We start from the raw sequence: 19117 nt of genomic DNA, 5'->3' as shown, positions 1-19117 counted from the left end.
GAGAGAAGATATCTCACAGCCATTCATTTTTATAGGCTTATGAAAACTCAATCCATGAAATAGTTAATTGGAAACACTCCAATTCTTCTCAGCTAGAAGGGGGAAAAAACCCAAACCAAAACATAAAACCAAACTGAAGCAATTCAAGTAATTTTGAAGTTTCATTTCTTTATTCATTAGGAGACTTAGCTTGAAACATTCTAATTAAAAAGGACATTTTGTGTTAATGAAAATGTTCGGATTTTTTACCTTATTAAGTCAGCCCCATTTTTTTTCCAGAGTATTCTGCAAGAAGCAGTCTTTTTAACAGCTTTGTTCATGTTTATATTCTTTGCAAAATTTGTGAGACAAAAGAGAGCTAAACTCATTCTGTGGTGCCCTCCAGTTAACTGTTCAGTTGAAAAATGACCTTCATAACTAAGTCCCTTGCCTTTTCATCGATATCAAGGAGTTACAACTCTAACCTACAGTTGAGGAGGTGGCTTCAGTCTAGTAAACTATCAGAAATTGCATGAGCACCCTGTGGAGTGTAGATATTTATAGATATCTAAGAGAAGTAGAGATAACTGAATAATTTCAATCTGAATTCTGAAACAGCCTAGGGCTTTTCTGCTGGCTTTCAAGTCCAGCATCCTCTTGCATGACATTTAGTCATTAAAAGCTGAAGTTTATTTCAGTAGCTAATAATTTTGCATCAGATACAATAACATGGCAAGCCAGAGATCACAGGAGGTGCACACAGCATCCTACAACACCGGGAAAGGCAGCACTTTTCAGATGTCCTCAAAATGACTGCACAATACCGGAGGTTATGTTAACTGTGAAACACATTCATTTATTCAGTCTTGAGATTGAATGCAGAGCTCTCTGCTGGTGTGAATCAGGGTAGCCACAAGTCAGTCGTGCTGAGCTATGCTTATAGACAGCCTGACCCTTGAGAAATTTTGCACTTTTAGTTCTGTTGCCTGCATTTCACCACTAACCTAGCTCTGGCGGGGTGGAATTTAACATGCACAAACTCCCTGTGAGCAGAAATTGCTGTAAATAACTTTACACCCTTACAGAAATACACATGAGGGATTTAAACATAATTTGGAATTGCTCCAAGCACTGGAAAAATATTTAAGTATCAGGGAATCGCAGAAGTGTGTAGGTTGGAAGGGACCTCCAAAGGTCCTACTCTGAGCCTATGTTTGGGGCATCAAGTTACTCATCTGTGTCCAGACAGGTTTTCATTGTCTCTAGGAGCAGACATTTCAGTCTCTCTCTGCAACCTGCTTCTGTATTTTCCAAATCTACAGTAAAAAAGCTTTTCCTAATATCCCATTGGATTTTCCTAAGTTGTAACTTGTGTCCATAGCTACTTGTCTCATCACTGTGAAACTCCAAGAACAGTTTGACTCCATTTCTTTGTATATTCTTATTAGGTTGCAGTAAGCAGCAGTAAAATCTGACTATTACTTTCACTTCTTTGGGCTGAACGAACCCAGTTGCTTCAGCTGCTTCTCATTTTGTGGTTTTCCATCTCTCTAGTTGTATTGTTGGCCTCTGCTTGGCAGTAGCTTCATTTTCTTTGCAGTTGGACCCAGAACTGAACACCACACTTGAGTCTTACCAATGGTGAATGAGGTTGAAGCCATCACCTCTCCTGTCCTACCGGCTGTGCCCCTGCAAATGCAGCCCAGCATGCAGCTGGCTGTGAGTGCAGCCCTGAGGCCACCTGGCCACCTTGGCTGCAAGGGATGCTGCTCACTGAGGTTCAGCATGTTGTCTACCAGGCCCTCAGCTCCTTTTTCTGCAAAGCTGGTTTCTATGCTGTTGGCTCCTCGCCTGTACTGGTATGTGAGCTTAGTCTACCTCAGCTGCAGTAATATTTGGGAGTTAAGGAGTGATTCCAGTGACACTGTAACCTCTGCTTTGAACTAGGAGCTATCACTGAAGGTGCTTATACTAAGGAAAAGTGAAAAGTCCTCTGCAGCTTTTTGTATTACTGGTGAAGATTTGCTAACATTTTCAAGTGAGCATCCTTTCTGCAATACTCTCTGCTTTGCTATTTGCTTTTTCCTGACAGTTTAGCAGTCAGCTTTCACCCAAACAAGTGCTTGTAAAAAGCGAGTGCTGAGCTGGCATGCTCAGATATTTAAGCAGGACATGGTGATCAAGCTGTGGGTCAGAGCAACGCCACGTTGTGTGTGCAGCTGCTCACAGCTGACATTGGCAGATCAAATTTCACATATGATGTCAGGAAAGCACTGGAGACTCCTCACCATCAGCCTATACAAGGAAAGAATTACACTGTAGAAGTGAGAGCCATTTGAAGTAATGATCAGATCTGAGGAAATGGCAATCTGTATGCAGACACTTCACAAGCCCCCCAAAAAACTCAATTCACTGGGTGAATTATTTGCTGGCAATTATTCTTTCAGCTCTAATATTCAGCTTTAAATATTTAGTTAGATCCACTTTGAACTTAGCGTTTCGGTTTTCATTTAACATCATGAGTGGCTATATATATGTATGTATATGTGACACACTATTTCCATTCCATCTCCTTTGAATGCACTTGAATAGTGAGTGCATTGCCTGCCTCTGTTCTGGTAGATTTTTGGGCAAGGTATAAGCCTTTTCTCAGTGGGTTTTGGTAGTTGTCTGAGTACCAATTTGATCTGAAAGTGACCCTGCTGTGTTGAAATGTGGACTTGGCTAACTTCATGGCAGGACTCTTGGAGAATTACAAGATGGCTGTAAAGATGCACTAACCCTTTTCAGGACCTAAATTAAGCTTTAAATCAAAGCTAACTAGAATGCCACCAAAGCTTTTCCATTAAGACTGGCTTACACACCCTTGCACTGTGATGCACAGAAAACATCATAAATTTTGAACCCAGACTGAAACCCTGAAGCTCTGTCTTTGCTTTCAGAGTTCACGAAATGCTCCTTCACTACCAGTGAGCAATCCAGTATTTGTGTGAATTGGTTTTTGAGTGTGAAGGCAGATGCTGACCTAGAAGGCAGTTGGCACTAGACAATTATCACTAGAAGCTGAATCTCAGCTCTAGTCAATCCTTTTAGCTATTGGCGTGCAGGAAGTGCTGTGCCACCATTTTAAGGCCAAAAAAAAAAGAGATGCAAAGGTTCAAGGGGCTGCTTTCTGTTAGAATAACTGATGTATACAGAGTATTGCAGCTTGAGGAAAGGCCATGACTGCCTGCTTCCTTTTTAACACATTGTACTTAAATCAAGGAACTTTTTGGTTTACAAACTAAGTGTGTGGGAAAATAGATTTAATTTTTTTTTGCTCTGCTGTATTCCTCACTGAAGGCAGTGGTGGGGAGTTACAGGAGTCATGAAGTAAGGCACACCTCTCTCCTGAATGTGAGATTTGCTTAGTCCAAAAATGAGCACTTGAGAAGGGTGTGAGAAGAGAAACTTTACAGCTGTTAGTAGCTTGAGGCAGTATCTATGTGTGAACTTTGGCACCAGATTGCAGTGGCTTTTTGGAAAGGAGCTGGAACAGGAGCTGAGAAAAGAATTGGAGCTGGTGTGCACAGGGGAAGGAAGGGAGACTCAGCCAGGCCCCACAAACAGACAGGGCAAACGGGACAGTTTACCTGAGCTCCCCCCTCTCAGAGGACATGAGGGCCTGGCTCACGCAGGAAGATACTTATCAATAACTGCTCAGGTTGAGCTTCAATGCAGGATTTCCTGCAGCTCTATGTGCTCCCACTCAGAAATCCAAGTGCTATAACATCATTGTGAAATACCATGATGAAATAGTCTATCATACTGCCAGTGCTTGGCTTTATGGCTAGGGGAGGAGAGGAAAGAATTGCTAACGCTCCAAGGAACAGCTTGTCAGCTCGAGGGCCTCACGTGTGCCAGATGGATTCAAGTTCAGCTCTGGATTTGATCCATTAATCAAACGTTAGCCTCCAAAAAGTACTGGCTGAAGGTGGTAGACCTCTGGAGACACACAGGGTTGACTGAATAGTTGATTCTTTCCTAACTGTATGCTCAGGTATGCTCAGTTATGAAAATGAGTCAGATTTTCAAGTTTCTAATAAAAAAAAACCTCCTTAGGAAAAACATTGGCAAAACAGCTCCGGTTTCCTTTGTCCATTGCCATCCCCCTAGTGAAATGGAAACAGTTGATATGAACAGGCTCTAGGAGTTTAATCCTATCTGGCCAACATTTTGCCCCCTGCGTCTCTTGCATTTAGTGAAATGGTTGAGTGGAAGAGTGTGACACACTAATAAAAAAGTGAATGGAATCTGTGAAATTTCTGAGGTCAGTTCTTATGTGATGACAGTTCCAGGCTGAAGCACACTTAATACTTCTGCCTTCCAGCTTGGAGTAAAGAAGCATTTCCATTGAAGAGACATAGGTCACAATCCCTTACTCCATCCCTAACATAATACAGATGCATAGAATCATAGAATCAACCAGCTTGGAAGAGACCTCCAAGATCATCCTGTCCAACCTAGCACCCAGCCCTATCCAATCAACTAGGCCATGGCACTAAGTGCCTCATCCAGTCTTTTCTTGAAGACCCCCAGGGACGGTGCCTCCACCACCTCCCTGGGCAGCCCATTCCAATGGCAAATCACTCTCTCTGTGAAGAACTTCTTCCTAACATCCAGCCTATACCTACCCTGGCACAACTTGAGACTGTGTCCCCTTGTTCTGTTGCTGGTTACCTGGGAGAAGAGGCCACCCCCCACCTGGCTACAATGTCCCATATCTCAGCAGCAAGCTTATTTCTGAGCTAGAGAACAGAAGAAGAGTTTCCCCTGGAACCTACAAGGCAGTGAAGGTGAGCATTACTCGCTTCCAGAGGATCCCTTATAGAGCAGCCTTTCCACCTCTAGTTCTACACTCTTTGAACATATAAATATGTAATTATTTTTTAGAGCCCTGGGAAAACTTTGTCATTTGCCTCTATCAGAACCTGTTCTATTAGCTGAGTAACTTTCTACCATTACAGCAGCCCTTCACCACTTTCTATTTCATTAGCACTCATTTTGTTTAGACGTTTGACACGCTACCCACTGGAAATGTAGGCATCTGGGAACAGAAAGCTAAAAGCTGAGCTTTGCTTCGGTGCTTGCCAGCCCACAGAATTTTATTACCTAACCTACCTCTACCCAAATCACAGAAAAATGACAAACCTTTTGATGCATGCAAAAAAAACCCCTGAAACAGAGTTAAACTGCAAGCTTGACTGATGCAAACTGACATAAAGCATCACAATGGCACACATCAGAGACAGATGTTTTCTCCAACTCCGGTTTAGTTGCGTTTTTGCAGAGTGCGCTACTGATTCCTTAAACACACTGCTGGTAAAATGGTTTGGGTCTGGAGTTCAGACTCAAATCTCCATGAGTAATTGGCAAGCTGATGGTATTATTCTCACTGGTGGAAGTGGGTAATGCAAATTTTAGAAGCAGCACATCTGTTCCTTCAGCTAATCGGATATGAGTTCTACAGGAATGACCACATTAGCAACCTCAGTGTCGTAACTGGAGGGACACAAATCAACAGCACTGTGGATGCTAATGTCAAGGAAGGTGAAAATGGGAGCCACAGATTCATACATACCTGGCTGATGCCAGCTTCAGCTCACAGAAAGTCTGTTACGAGATCCTGGCACCGGAAAGTTTATCAGCTGAAGGACTATGGTGGATGACAGTCCTGCCTCACTTCCAGACAGCCTTAAAAAGGAGAGAGTTTGGTCTGTTTTCAGTAGAAAGTAGCTCTGGCAATAGTGAGATGCATTCCTATGTCTTCAAGAAAAGACTGGATGAGGCACTTAGTGCCATGGTCTAGTTGACTGGATAGGGCTGGGTGATAGGTTGGACTGGATGATCTTGGAGGTCTCTTCCAACCTGGTTGATTCTATGATTCTGTAGCTAAGTATTTCAAATGATTATTGCTTCCCATGCAAGAAGTCCCTTTGAAAGGAAGTGAAGTCACTGATTAAGTCACTCTCCTATGACAAGAAACTCCTGAACTGTGCCTGACAAATTCTCATTTCATGTGGTGTTGTACCCTTTTGTCAAGCTGTGAATTTTGTGCAAAGTGTAACATCATTTTCAGAATAAGAAGATGGCTTTTTAATCTCTTAAATTCAGTATCTGGAAAATTACTTTATTAACCTCTAACTACTATGCAATAATATAGCTGACGTGCTCTGTGGTCCTGCTTATTTTCTGTTGTTGTGTGATAACCTCTGAAGAAAGTTGATGTGTTAAGACTGGTAGAAGACTGATTTTACTTATCAATCTACTTGGTTTTAGATGTTTGTGTTTAAATCACTGTTGATGCTGCATTCCTCATAAGGTAGTTCAGGCATGATGTGATACTAAACAAATATGGATACCCTTATCAAAATCTACATCTGCAAAGAGCAGCCTGCAGCCAGAGAGCTGTCTTTCTCCCAGCTCCTAAGCCACGCAGTGAAAGCTGAACACTAAGACCATTCAAATCTATAGCACATGGTCATACAGCAAGAGTGTCAAATATAAAGTAGCCTGCAAGAAAATGTGAAAGGAGGTCCCACTGCCTAATGACTGTGGCATTCCCATTGCTAGGTAACTCAATGGCCATATGGTCAAAGTAATGCCCACTGCAGCACAAGAGCCTTGACAGCAGCTACACAGCAAACTGCCTGAGATTAAGCAAGGGCAAATGAGTTTTACAACTCAAAAGAAATATTGTGGAGTAACAATGATTAGCTCTCTAAAAATAGCTACTTATTGCTCAGCAGCTGCTGGAGGAATGAAGAGAATTTTACGAATTATTAAGCAAAGAGTAGCAAACAGAAGAGGAAAATATTTATTCCACGGTGTAAATTGGTGGCACGCTGATGTTTCAGGAGCACTCTGCAGCTTTCATCACCCATCTCAAAGGGATGCAAGCAGAAGTCAGTGGAGCTTGTGCAGCCCTGCATGTTGACTCTTCCTTATCTCAGCCAGACCCACATGAACACGTTATTGGCAAACAGCTACCCACTGCTGCCTGCAAATAGCAGTGAGCTCCACTGCTTTGAAGTCATCTGAGATGCCTCCAGCCAGCAGCTCAATAGTAACGTACTCCAGTGAGGGAATGCTGTTGGGCTTTTGTGTGAAGACAAACATCCAGCTTCCATAAGCTTCCTTGGAGTTTCCCACTGGGCTGGACTTCTGCTGCTGGGGATGACAGCAGCTCCTGCATCTGCCAGAATTCAGTGGGAAAAGGAGAGGTTCATCCTCGCACAGAAGCACAATACCTTCCACTTCCAAAGAGATGGAGTCTACCCCTCTGAATTCCATGGAGCGAGCAGATTACCTCTGGTCAGCTGGTGCAGAACACTCCCTTCTGAGTAGGGCCAAGGTTCTGTCTTTCTCAGGGAGTCATATCTCGATTTAATTTCCTGAGCTTCCATTTTGAGCAGTAACAGAGACAGACCAGAAAAGGCTGCATACCTCACGAGGTGGGTACTTGGTCTGGATACAAGCTCTGGCTTGTGTTTCAAATTTTGGTTTTGAGAAACAGAGATGCTGTAACATTCTTATTTCATTTGTTAAGAGCTGGCCACCGCGAGGGATGAGATACTGTGTTAATTAAATTTGCTGTTTGATCTAGCATGGCAGTTCTTCTGCCTTCAGCAACAAAGGAGGAATCAGCTTCTTAGCTTTCCAGCGCGTGTTTGTACAGCCTGTTGACACTTTCTTCATCACCCACTATCTCATGATTTTGTTTGAAAAGAAGGGTAGGCTGTGGTTACCCTTGCACAGGAACCTGTACATCAGGGATCTCTCACAAGGTTTATGATGCAGTGTGGCATTATGTGGCTCTGGTTCAGTCACCTGTGTCTTGATCCCATTCCCTTGTAAATTGATGGAGTCTTTTCTGCGATATGAAAGAAGTCTAGTTCTTTGGCCTGCTTCAAAACAGTGGCAATTATTCCATCTCAAAAGGATTAGGCCTGCAACCTCAAACTGGGGAATGGTAGCTCTTAAACACTTTGCAGTGATGTTGTGAGGCTTAATTAATTGAAAGGAATTAATGGAAAGGAATTTAAATGGAAGCGGAGATGTAAGTGAATATTACGATTGTGTGGAAGAATCTTTTAGTGCAATATTGAGCTAAAAGGTTCTGAAATGTATTCATGCTCCTGAAAAAAGCTGAAGGGTTAAAATGACCTAATTGGACATCAACTAACACACTTTAATATGCATTAAAGCAGGTAGATTATTTTTTAAACAGTACCATCCTGCTAAGTGATGCACTTGTGCTCTATGATAGACTGGTTACAGCTGTAAATGTCACTGTTAAAATGAGTATCTTTAACGGCTAATATCTATTAAAATGAGGCACTTAGGCACCTGAAAAGACAGTTTTAAACTGTTAGGTCCCTAAATTATTTTTGCACAATCAAAACGAGACTCTAAGCGATTAGATGGCACAGTGGGTTAAGGCATTACTCTTCTGGATGGAAGATTTACTATCATATCTTGCTTAAAAATACAAGGCAGCTGAGACTGCTCTTCTTCAGGTGACCCACCAAAGGTCTTGCTAAAATATACTTTCATACAGTTGACTGTGATTTGCAGGGGAAGTAGATGAGGACTTTCCTGCTGCTACCATGCTTTGACTAAGAAGGTAGGTCAGAACTTAGGTTCACAATTTGGATTGTTCCCTTAATGAGCTGACAAAAGGATCAAGCATCCCTTTTTGTAGTTCCCTTTTCTTCCAACATCTTGTGATGCTGCTACTGCATGAGTTGTAAACAGTTAAATTCAGCAAGGGAGAATGAGGCTCTTCTGGATGACCATGACCATGTAGTCAAAAATTAAGACTAGACAGGTGCCTGCCTGCACAGGTAGGTGCAGAAGGAAAGTGAGCTATGAAGTATGTTGCATGCCAGTTGAATTGAAACTAACCACCTGGCTCTTCAGGATGCATTTGCCGTAACCCACCTGAACTTGTTGGCCTGTCTGGATGCAATGGAATATTCCCTTTGTATGGTGAAGAACTAAAATCTCTCATTGCCCAAAATACAATACTCTGAGTCATCTGTACTCCTCAGTTCTGCTAGAGCTGCTGCAGAAGACAGTCCTTTTCTTAGCCCATTCTTATCCCTAACTCCTCTTCTAATGCACCCAAGAATATGTACCACGGGGGGGCAACTGATAGTGCTGTTGACCTTTTATTTCTGGCACGGGAAAGCTGGAGTGTAGAATAGGTCAAGTTGTGTTTTTTCCACAGACAGAAAAAGACAAGTTTGTTTGCAAAATTAAGTTTCACTGCATAGCAGTGGCACTTTTGGGTGTCTTCAGAGAGATGAACACAGTGAGAGTGGAATTACACTGATTTAAATTGCAAGAATAAATTATTTCCCTATAAGTACCGCATCAAGCGATAGCATTTAGACACCACTTGGCAGCATTTTAGAGCTCTGCGTTAAGTGGCAGCCCACATCACAACCCATTTTAGTATGTCAGAGTAAGTTTTCTGGCTAACACAAAATTATTTGTATTTCGCATTCTTAATTGATGATTTTAATTACTCTTCATATTCTTTAATAGTTTTCGTATAGAAAACTGCTTTCTGTGCAGTAAGCCGAATCTCCAATCTGCAGCAAAACTTGCTTGAGTAAGGTTTTTTGCCAGGCTCTGTGTACCAGCCCCAAACAGTAAATTACGTTGGCACTTTTACAGTAATCAAGGGAATAATTGCAAAGGCAAAGTTTGTTGTAAGGAAACCAAATTAGGAGGGGAAAACATCATTGCTTAAGAGAAATATTTAGTATGAACTAATCTTTTTTAGTCTTTGTCCTCTTACAGTAATGACTGTTTAACCACATAGTGTAATTATTTAAAACATACTGTAGTTTATCCTGTGTAGATTAGGCTCTTACTTTATTAGAACACTAAAAGGCCAGTCTTCAAAGAATAAGCAAATTAAAGCTCTGTCTTGCTGTTTACAATGCTGGGGTCAGATCATGGATATCTACCAGCTTTAATGCGAAGCAGCCATAAACCCCATTTAGTTAGTTAAGCAGTTAATGGCTATTTAAATCAACAGGGATCTTTTCACTGCCTCTCCCAGTCACTCATCAGGCTATTGCAGAGTCAGGTATCTCCCCTGTTCCAGCTCATGTTAGTTACTAATAAATCCCCCTTGGCCTTCAGCAGGAACAGGGCTGGTCATCCTGAAGTATCCTAGTACTGGGTGGGAGTCTCCTTTTTATTCTGAAATGGCACTTCCAAGTGGGAGTTGAGGTTGTTGTATGCCTTCTGCATGGAGATGAAGCTAATAGTGCTCTCCAGAAGCAGTCAAATGGAGGGCTGATAGCGTTTGAGTGCAGTAGAAGGGTTTGACAGCCTGGAACCTGTGGGTATTTGTATGAGTGACTTATCCTTTGTTTCTCCTTCCTCCACAAAAGTCCCTTTTCTCTGGCATGTCTTAGGTCTTGCTTCTTCCTGTTAACCCTCTCCTCTGAGACAGACAGATTCGACACAGCTCTATAAGGAAGAACAAGGGGTTTAAAGTGTGTTTTTGCAGTGCAGCTAGGACTAACCTTACCTCCTGCTATTATTAGTGAGTGTAGAAATCCCACTTCTGATTGCTGAAGTATGTGAGGCCCTTCGAGCTGCCAACTGTGGCATTCCGAAGTGAGAGGTTTTGCCGCACTTGGCAGTGGTGATCCTGAAGGTTTTTTCCAACCTGAATGTTTTTATGGTCATCCTTTAGTGGTTTTATCCCTGGGGCTACAATGGAGGCTGGGGAAGGGTCCTACAACCTGGGGTCCTGGAAACAGGAGATTTCAGGAAAGCTTTTTCTTGAAGATGTAAACAAACCAAAGTGTCCAAAGAAGACAAAAAAACAGAGGAAGAAAACAGTCATATTATTGTTCTTGCTCTTTTTAAATATTGTGATTTAAAAAGCAATTTCATGGGCTTTTTGGTGGGACCTCGAGTGGCTCTTTTGGACCATGCGTGGTTGGTAATGCTCCAGTTTGGAATATCCACAAGTATTCAGATGGTTGTGTGGGTTCATTTCAACTACTTGGGAAAAAAAGCCCTGCCTGCTCAGGCTTGTTCACAATATTGCTATTACCTCTTAGTCTTGGCCGGGCCAAGTATACAATGAAAATGGCTTTGTTTCTGTATTGCAGTGCTTAAGCTTCCCATCCCATCCAAAGAAATACAAGGAAAATAAACAAACAAAATGAAAGGGATCAAATTTAAATGCACAGCATGCTTGCAGCTTTGGGTCTGTTTTCTCTGTGTTGCACTTTTAAATGTAAAAAGCATGCCTCTTGTCCAGATGGGAGGTATAGCCAAGAGGGGGGAAAAATGGGGATACTCTGCTTTCTCTCTCTTGCACAGCTTTTATTGCGTGTTTGTTCTTTCAGTGTTGATTTCTTTAGTCTGAAATAAAGATAAACTAGACAGAAAGCAAAGTGGCCAGGCGCCACTGCACAGTTAGAATTAATTCACTGTTAACGTTTCAGCCCTCGTTACAGCGCACATTGGAATTGCTGGGGCGGGGTGAGATTAGCTCGACTTATCCACATACGTGCTACAGCAGTCACATGAAATATCCACTCTAATGTGTGCAAAATGAGCACCAAGGGGGATAGCATGACTTAATCACAGAAAACTTGGCTTCTGTGCCTGCTGCCCAAGCTCACACTGAGTTCTCACCTTGAAAGGTGGAGATCTGAGCACGTGTGGTGGCATGACTGGAGCACAAACCTTCACTGCCCATTGTGGCCTGCCAGTATCTCAGAGGGCCTACAAGAAAGCTGGAAAGGGACTTTTTTAGGGTGTCAGATAGTGATAGGACTAAGGGGAATAGAGCAAATACTAGAAGTGGGTAGATTCAGATTGGATATTAGGAAGAAGTTCTTCACCACGAGGGTGGTGAGACCCTGGACCAGGCTGCCTTGTAGAACCCCCATCCCTGGAGGTTTTTAAGGCCAGATTGAAAGGGGCTCTGAGCAACCTGATCTAAAGTGTGAGGTGTCCCTGGCCATGTGTGTGTGTGGGGGGTGTGTGTTAGCACTAGATGATCCTTGAGGTCCCTCCCAACCCTGACAATTCTGTGATTCTATGATTCCTAAACACTGCCTCACCAGCTACATACCTCCAGCTTGGAAACAGAGATGTGTGCAGGCTTAGGGAAATTCACAATCCAATCTGCTTTGCAGAAGCTGTGCAAGTCATTTTATCAGGAGCGAAAGGGTTCAAGAACCCAACAGACTGAGTTCTGCAGTGTTTTAAACCAAACAGTTGAAAGGAAAGCTGGTCTCTGCACAAAGCTTGGAAATAGCCAGGATGTATTAAATCCAGGAGCACTTAATGTAAAGAAGAGGTCTCAGCCTATAGACTGTTTTAACAGCTGGGGGACTGAAGAAGGTTTTGTACCTCTGAAAAATCTCTCTATTCATCATTTTTCTGCTGCCAGTATTTCCTGTGGGAGAGGAAAGCCATGAAAATTGTGATCAGATATATAATGATATCTGCTATTTATTACAAACCTTCTTAATTTTAACTAAGTCTTCCTGTGAGTATTGACTCAGATTTTTCAGTCTGAGCCTCCAATGCTATATATTTGGGCTGCGTGTCTCTCCCACACTGTATGTTTGAGCCTTGTGTCTGAGGTGTAAAATAGCTTTTTATGTGTTCAAGCTGAAGCCAGCTGAAAGAGTGCCTCTGTTGGCTAAGTGTTATCAGCCAGCTACTGAGCTCCTTAGTGAGAAAGGAGTGATCAAGGTGTAATTTAAAGTCCTTTAAGATGAGTTTTTAGGCGAATTTATAACCTGCAAAAAATGTTCTCACTACAAATCCTTTTTTGTCTTCTCATATAATCGCCTTTAAGGAATGACTTGACCACCATCAGTAAAAGGGTTTGGGCTTTGAAGTCTAGCAGAGGTTCCTGCATTTTGGCAGTTTTTGTGGTGGGGTGGTGGAGATTGCCTTTAAACATATTTGCTACTACGTCATCACTTATGTGAGGTGACAAAATCCCCGTTAAATTTCTGGTGAAGCCTGGCCTGCTGTAGAACACTGTTAGCGCACTTATTGGTGCTACATTTTTCATCATGGATGTAACCTGAGCATCCTAATTTATGACCATCTGGTCTGCAGGCAAGAGCAGCCCATATAATCGAGCTACAGCTTCCCTAGATCAGAGTTAAAGATGACGACAGAGGAGTACTCTGTAAAAAGCCTTCAACAGCCCTGAAGGAAGTTCCAGGAGAGCAGGGATATCCTTCCACCGTACACCCAGCAGGGTCGGTCATTGTAGCTGTCTGTTCTTTGGGGTTTGTTAGCGTAAACTCAGGTTTCACTTAGGATTTGATTTGTTTACGAACTAATAAATGTGATTTATAAGAAGCGCCTGTGGTTCACTAATTACTGCACATATGGCGTTTTCATTTTATAAACCTGGCATTTGCTTTCTATTATGATTATGTCTCTGTTCACCAGTGCTAATTAGTTTGATTAGACAGATAACTTTAACCATTATTAGGACTAGATTAGAGGACCTTTGGATGCAGGGGAATGTAGGGAAGAAGGGTGCATCGCCAGTGAGGAGAGGTCAGCACCTCAGAGTTTGTTCCTCATTAAAGATTTTTAAATGACTTCTTGTTTTGTTTTCCACAGAAGAAGTGAGAAGCATTCGCATTCAGCTACTTACAAAAATCCAATTAAACACAGTTGTTTAGCACGAATTTGTTAATCAGAGTTAATCTTTCCAATGAATGCATAATTTGGAATCTGTGTCGAAAATGTTCGCTTAAGGATAAGCATATTACAGACAAATAAAGTCAAAAACAACGTTAGATTCTCTTCCTTGCAATTGGCTCTTACTATGCAGAAATGGGGACTGGTTTGTGTTGATTGTCCTGCATGCTGAGGGACAGAAGTGCAACTGGATAAAGACTAACAAATGCCATGTGAAAACCAGTCCCACCTGGGGTGAGCTGTGCTTTTCTCAAGAGGCTCTGAAAATTGTTGAGTAGTGTCAGCTGAAGCTCTTCAGCAAGAAAATAAAAGGAAAGAAAAACTCCTATTTATTATCTGTCTTTGGATAAAAACAGTTATCCAGAGCAGCAGAAGTTGGATATTATTTTATTTGTTCACATGGAGTCTCTTTCCTGAAAAAAAAAGAAAGGCAGGCATGTTTTCTTTACCAGTACCTTAGCAATTCCCTCTGTGCACTAGGGAAGCAGGATGTGAAATAGCTGGGTTCAGGCAGTGAGGCACACAAAGTGTCATCCTCTGGAAATAGTCGCTCAATGGTGTCCAACTCTTTCATCCCTCCCCTCAGAAAGGAGACTAAAACTCAGACAAACATTTGTGGATGCTTTTTCCATTAAGATGGCCACTCATTTGAGTCTGGATGATCACCCCACATTCATCTAGTTGGTGTGTAATTAATTGATTAGATACGAGAGGCAAAGCGATGCCCTGTTACGGCTGCAGAGTCCTGGTGCAGGCTGCTGGGTCTCCCCCGGCTGTGGTAATGGGGCAAGGTCATTTGTGAGTGGCCCTTTTTATTTTGTTTTTGCCTTTCTCCACTTTCAAAGCAATTTATAAGGGAACAGAAAAGTTCTTTCCTGTCTAAAAAGAATTGTGGGAATATTGAAAAAGACATAAAACCTCTATTGAAGGGTGAGCACATAGAGAAGCAGTAAACTAGATTGTTGCAGTATTTACTTTCTCCTTGGCTCTTCTGGAGGGTACCTCCTGCCATGCTTTTCAGAGAAAACCCCAGACAATTTAAATGTCAAAGTCTCAAATTTCAACACACATCATTATTGTTGGAAGCATTTGCTCCAGGAAAAGTTTCAAAATTGCCATTTCTCTATCTGAGAAGAAGGCAAACAGGATGGCCAGATTCTGAGATGGTATAAATTGGCACTGATTCCCTGCTTCAGTGCAGTTACCCAGCTTTACACCAAGTGAAAATCTGGCCCTGGAGAATGAATATTTATGTCATGCCAGAGAGCTTAGAGAACCTTTTTTTTTTCCTTTTCTTTCTTTTTTTTTTTTATTTTTTTTTTCTTTCTTTTTTTTTTTTAATGAGAATGAATAAAGAAAGGGCTGGGATATGCTCTGTGCTGATGAACCCAAAGCCAAATATGACCTCCCTTGACCTTTTTATGCATTTCAGTTGAAAAAGGCCATTCTGATACATTCCACTGGAGCTTAAAATGCCTATATTTCAATTCCAAAGGTCAAGCTCTCTTCTCAGTATACTGTATGACCTAGCCTTTGTCTGCTGCCCATTGATGTTGCCTGACTATGCTTCTTACATCCCATTGACTGTTTACTGTTTCTCTGGCTAATGTAAGTGAAAGAGATAATTGAAATAATTTTGAGCTATGTGTCAGTTCTGATTCTGATTATCTCTTCTGCTCTTAGTGCAGCTTTATTGGCTCCAAACTCATTAAGTCTCCAGGAAATTTTAAATTACTGTGTTAACTATATCTTAATTAATGTATGTATCTTAAATTCTACTCAAGCCTTTTTGAAGTTTCCTTTTATCACTATGTCTATCTCTAATATCACTGAATTAAGTAATTTTTCTTTAATGCCTCTGTTTTCTTTTACCTTTGGAGGGTTTTGGATACTTTAATTTGAAAGAACCAAAGCCAATGGGAACTATTTCTGGGGATTAATGCTTTGTGCATGTTTAAAAGCAAGCTGCTACACCTTCAGTGGAGGTAAGCACACTCCCACTGAAATGCAGGGACAGGAACAGGCACAGGCACCTCTCCAACCTTTTCTGACAGTTTTCTTCAGTGGAGTGCTCTCAGTTTACATAACTGACAGTCTGGTCCAGGTGGTCAGATAGGTTCTGTGACTAGTGCAACACATCTGCCCAGCAGCCACTATACTGGGTGGTTCCCAGAAAAGGGAATAAATGCAGTCCTGTCAAACAGGCTGACAGGCCTTGAGTATAATTTCTCTAGATAGACTCACAATGTAATCATCATTTCTAAGAATCTCTCCAATTATTTCATAGAATAATAATTTATAACAAAATCAGTTTCAGAAGACACCCTATTTTTAACCTCGCCTCTTGAAGGTGAATTAGAGCATAGCAACTGTAGAAGGTTTTTACAAAGCTGGGGGAGAGCTTCTACATAATAACCAGTCACAAGGATCTTTTTACAGATATGTTGTCGTTTCTGTTGATTAACACAGCTTAGTGAATCACTGGTGATGAATAATTTACTTAGGGCCACAACCTCACACTCTGTTCCTCTTGAGATGTGCCTTACTGCACAGTCCTCAGCAAACCTGGACCAGACGTTCTTCTCCCATGCCTTCACCACATTTAGTTTTCCCTCTAGTGATCAGCTCAGAGGGAACCCAACCCAACTGGAAAGATAAGACACAGACTCTCTCCAATGTGAGGAGAATTGATAAGCAGCAGATCAATACCTGATCCTCTTCAGTGGGCAGCAAGGCCCATAGACTTAACAGTAGGACCTCCTCTCCTTTCTTCCTTCTGCTAAGTTGCAACATTTCTCTAGTGGAAAAAAGTGTAATGCTGCAGTTAGCTGGTAGAAACCAAACGGAAACATAGGCTTTAAAAGGAAAAAAATGGTGTGTATATGGTGTGTATATATGCATATATTAATGTACGGGGAGGGGGGGTTGTAGAACAAAGCCAAAGCAGTGTCTTTTTCTCTCACTTCCTTCTTGAAGGGGCACCTGGTTTTAGATGACAATTCCAATAGAGTGGTACATAACCAGGGTACCAACATCAGGCTGAATTATTAGTATCTGGCAAAATGAAGAGCAGCTGGAATCACTGGGAAGTGTCAGGTAGCATTAGGAGCTGGCAGTGCTACCCATTGCCGTAATTATGAATGCCAGATAGGCTTCTGACCATGGAAAGCCACTTGGACAGGCACAGCTATGCACAACAACTCCAGTAAGCAGCTGGAACTATGTTGCAGCCAGCATAGCTGTGATTATATACACCGTTGGAGCCCTTGGACCTATGTCTTTATTACTTTTCTCTATTTCCTCTATTTGTTCAGCTATGAGATAAAAACTGACTCACCTTCTGTTTGTACCTGCCGAGTGGGAATGTAAGGGCTCATTGTAATCACAACTAATGCCTGGAATTCAGTGGGCAGATATCACAGGATCAATTGTATGTCCAGCTCTCAGTGTCTCCATCACGACACTACCTGCTGAAGGATGTACGTGTTGATTGCTCGCTTTTTGCCCAGCCTTTGGAGCTCTAGAAGTGCCTGATGGCAGGAAGCAGCCTGAACTGCCCTCCTGAAAACTTCCCACCTATTTTGTTTCAGGCACTTCCCAGACGCTTTGAACTTCACTGCTAGGACAGCGAGTTGACCTGTTGCAGCTTTCCTGAAAGGGATAGAAGATGATGTAAGTGCTGATTTTCTTTCTTTGTAATGATGAGATGAATTTTTCTTGCTATTGTGATAGTAACATCATCATGATCACCTCTGGTGGGAAACAGGTTAACCTTTTTCTTTACCATCATTGCTCCCAGTGCAACTATCTGGTGTAGAGATCATGTTTGAAGGTATAAAGGTTTATTTCCCACAACCATCCCAGAACTCCAGTTCATTGTGAAATAAAGAGGTTTGATGGCTGAGTTGATGGTATGAGTCAGGGAAGGAGTGAGTATTTCCTGTCCCTTGGATGAAGCAAGCTCTTCTCTGAGCTTAGCTTTAGGATTGTCTGAAGGAAGCCATTACATGTTTTAGTCATTGTTTAATTGAGGGGAGTTGTTTAACTTTCATTATACTCTTCCCTTAAAAGGGCAGAAGACTTCTTGGGTTTGCCTGTGATTATTCTGTAGCTGCATCCATAGTGTGTGAGATGTTTCCCAATCAGAAAGTAAATTTATGAAAGGGATTATTTGTCATTAAGCTTGCAATACCCAGATTGGCCTCAGAGATCCAAAGCTGTTCTTGAATGCCAAAGCCTAGCCCTCACTCCTACATGTGTAAGAAAGAGGAGCTCCTAAGGCCCTGACAGGCAATTGATCCTGACAATCCAAAGGAAGAAAAAGTACTTCACAAATGCTTGTAATTTCTCTGTAGGCAGCATGGCAAAAACAGTCTTGCATAAAATGGCTAAAATACAGAGGAATGTAGGTAAATCTGAATGTGAGGATGCAGAAAACTTCCCTCCTTCCTTTGAACAACCTGCAGCAGGGTAGGAGATGATACCTGGTGGGTTAGTAAGTTTTTTGCCTGTGTGTTATGCTTTTATCCTCTGTATTATTATTATTCCTCTTCTACTTGGAGATGTTTTTTCCAGGCAGTTTTCATGTTGCCCTTCACAAAGTGCCTTGTGTGCACTGAGTCATGGGCTTGTGTTTTCAGAAGGGTTGTCAGTCACAGCTATTCTCACGCAGCAAGGATATGATTAGCTCTGTTTTTTTACTGTAAAGTATTAATTTAACAACAGTTTAAAAAAAGAGAAACATCAGTGAATTAGCATGCCAGCTTAAAAGCAGAGATACTCTGTTGTACTTTCCTGGTCTCTGTCTCTTCCTTTGGGATTCTGGGGAGGGATGGGAAACAAAAGAAATCTCACACTGAGAGAGACTGAGGCACATTTTAATAGCTCTGGGTCTAACCAGTGCCCAGGGAGGCTGTGAGCACAGGGCCCTTCACTGACCAGTCTCAGAAACCTGGTCCTGGGATTCCCAGTCACATAAGACCTCCTTGGGGTCTTCTCTGCAGACTCATGCTCATGTCTGGTTTGGGGGCTCAGTAAGATGCTTGGCTTGTGGGTGTCTCCAGGGACTTCTCCCACAAGCTATCACATAGTATCTGCAGTTGTAAGGACTGTCAAAAACCGAGCAGAAGAGGTGGAACTGCCTGTGTCCCTAAAGGAGCTGTGGTGGCCATATCTTGATGTGTCTTGGAGCAGCCTTTTTCTTCTTCTCTCTTCTGTACCTGAAATTTGACTGGTAATCGACCAATATGAGCTGCAAAAGTAGTGTCAGCCTGCGCTGTGAATTGACCTGCTTTTATCAGTTTGTCACAGTTTTATTGCTGCTCGAGCACCACGTGTGCAAGTTAAAGCCCAGCACTTCTGTCACCCAGAGAAAAGC

At 42.1% G+C, this 19117-nt stretch overlaps 1 protein-coding gene across 1 annotated transcript in view; it reads left to right on the top strand.

Annotated features, from left to right (window-relative positions):
- Positions 1–19117, top strand: part of LOC135186333 (uncharacterized) — a 268707-nt gene that overhangs the window by 203343 nt on the left and 46247 nt on the right. The window contains exon 4 of the mRNA XM_064163979.1: positions 17331–17412. Coding sequence (XP_064020049.1) covers positions 17408–17412 — 5 coding nt within the window. The 5' untranslated portion in view covers positions 17331–17407. The remainder of the gene's footprint in view (positions 1–17330; positions 17413–19117) is intronic.

This window comes from Pogoniulus pusillus, chromosome 24 (assembly GCF_015220805.1).
Source record: "Pogoniulus pusillus isolate bPogPus1 chromosome 24, bPogPus1.pri, whole genome shotgun sequence".
Taxonomy (NCBI): Eukaryota; Metazoa; Chordata; class Aves; order Piciformes; family Lybiidae; genus Pogoniulus; species Pogoniulus pusillus.
The sequence above is the reverse complement of the archived record's forward strand: the minus strand, read 5'-3'. Positions and strand labels throughout refer to the sequence as shown.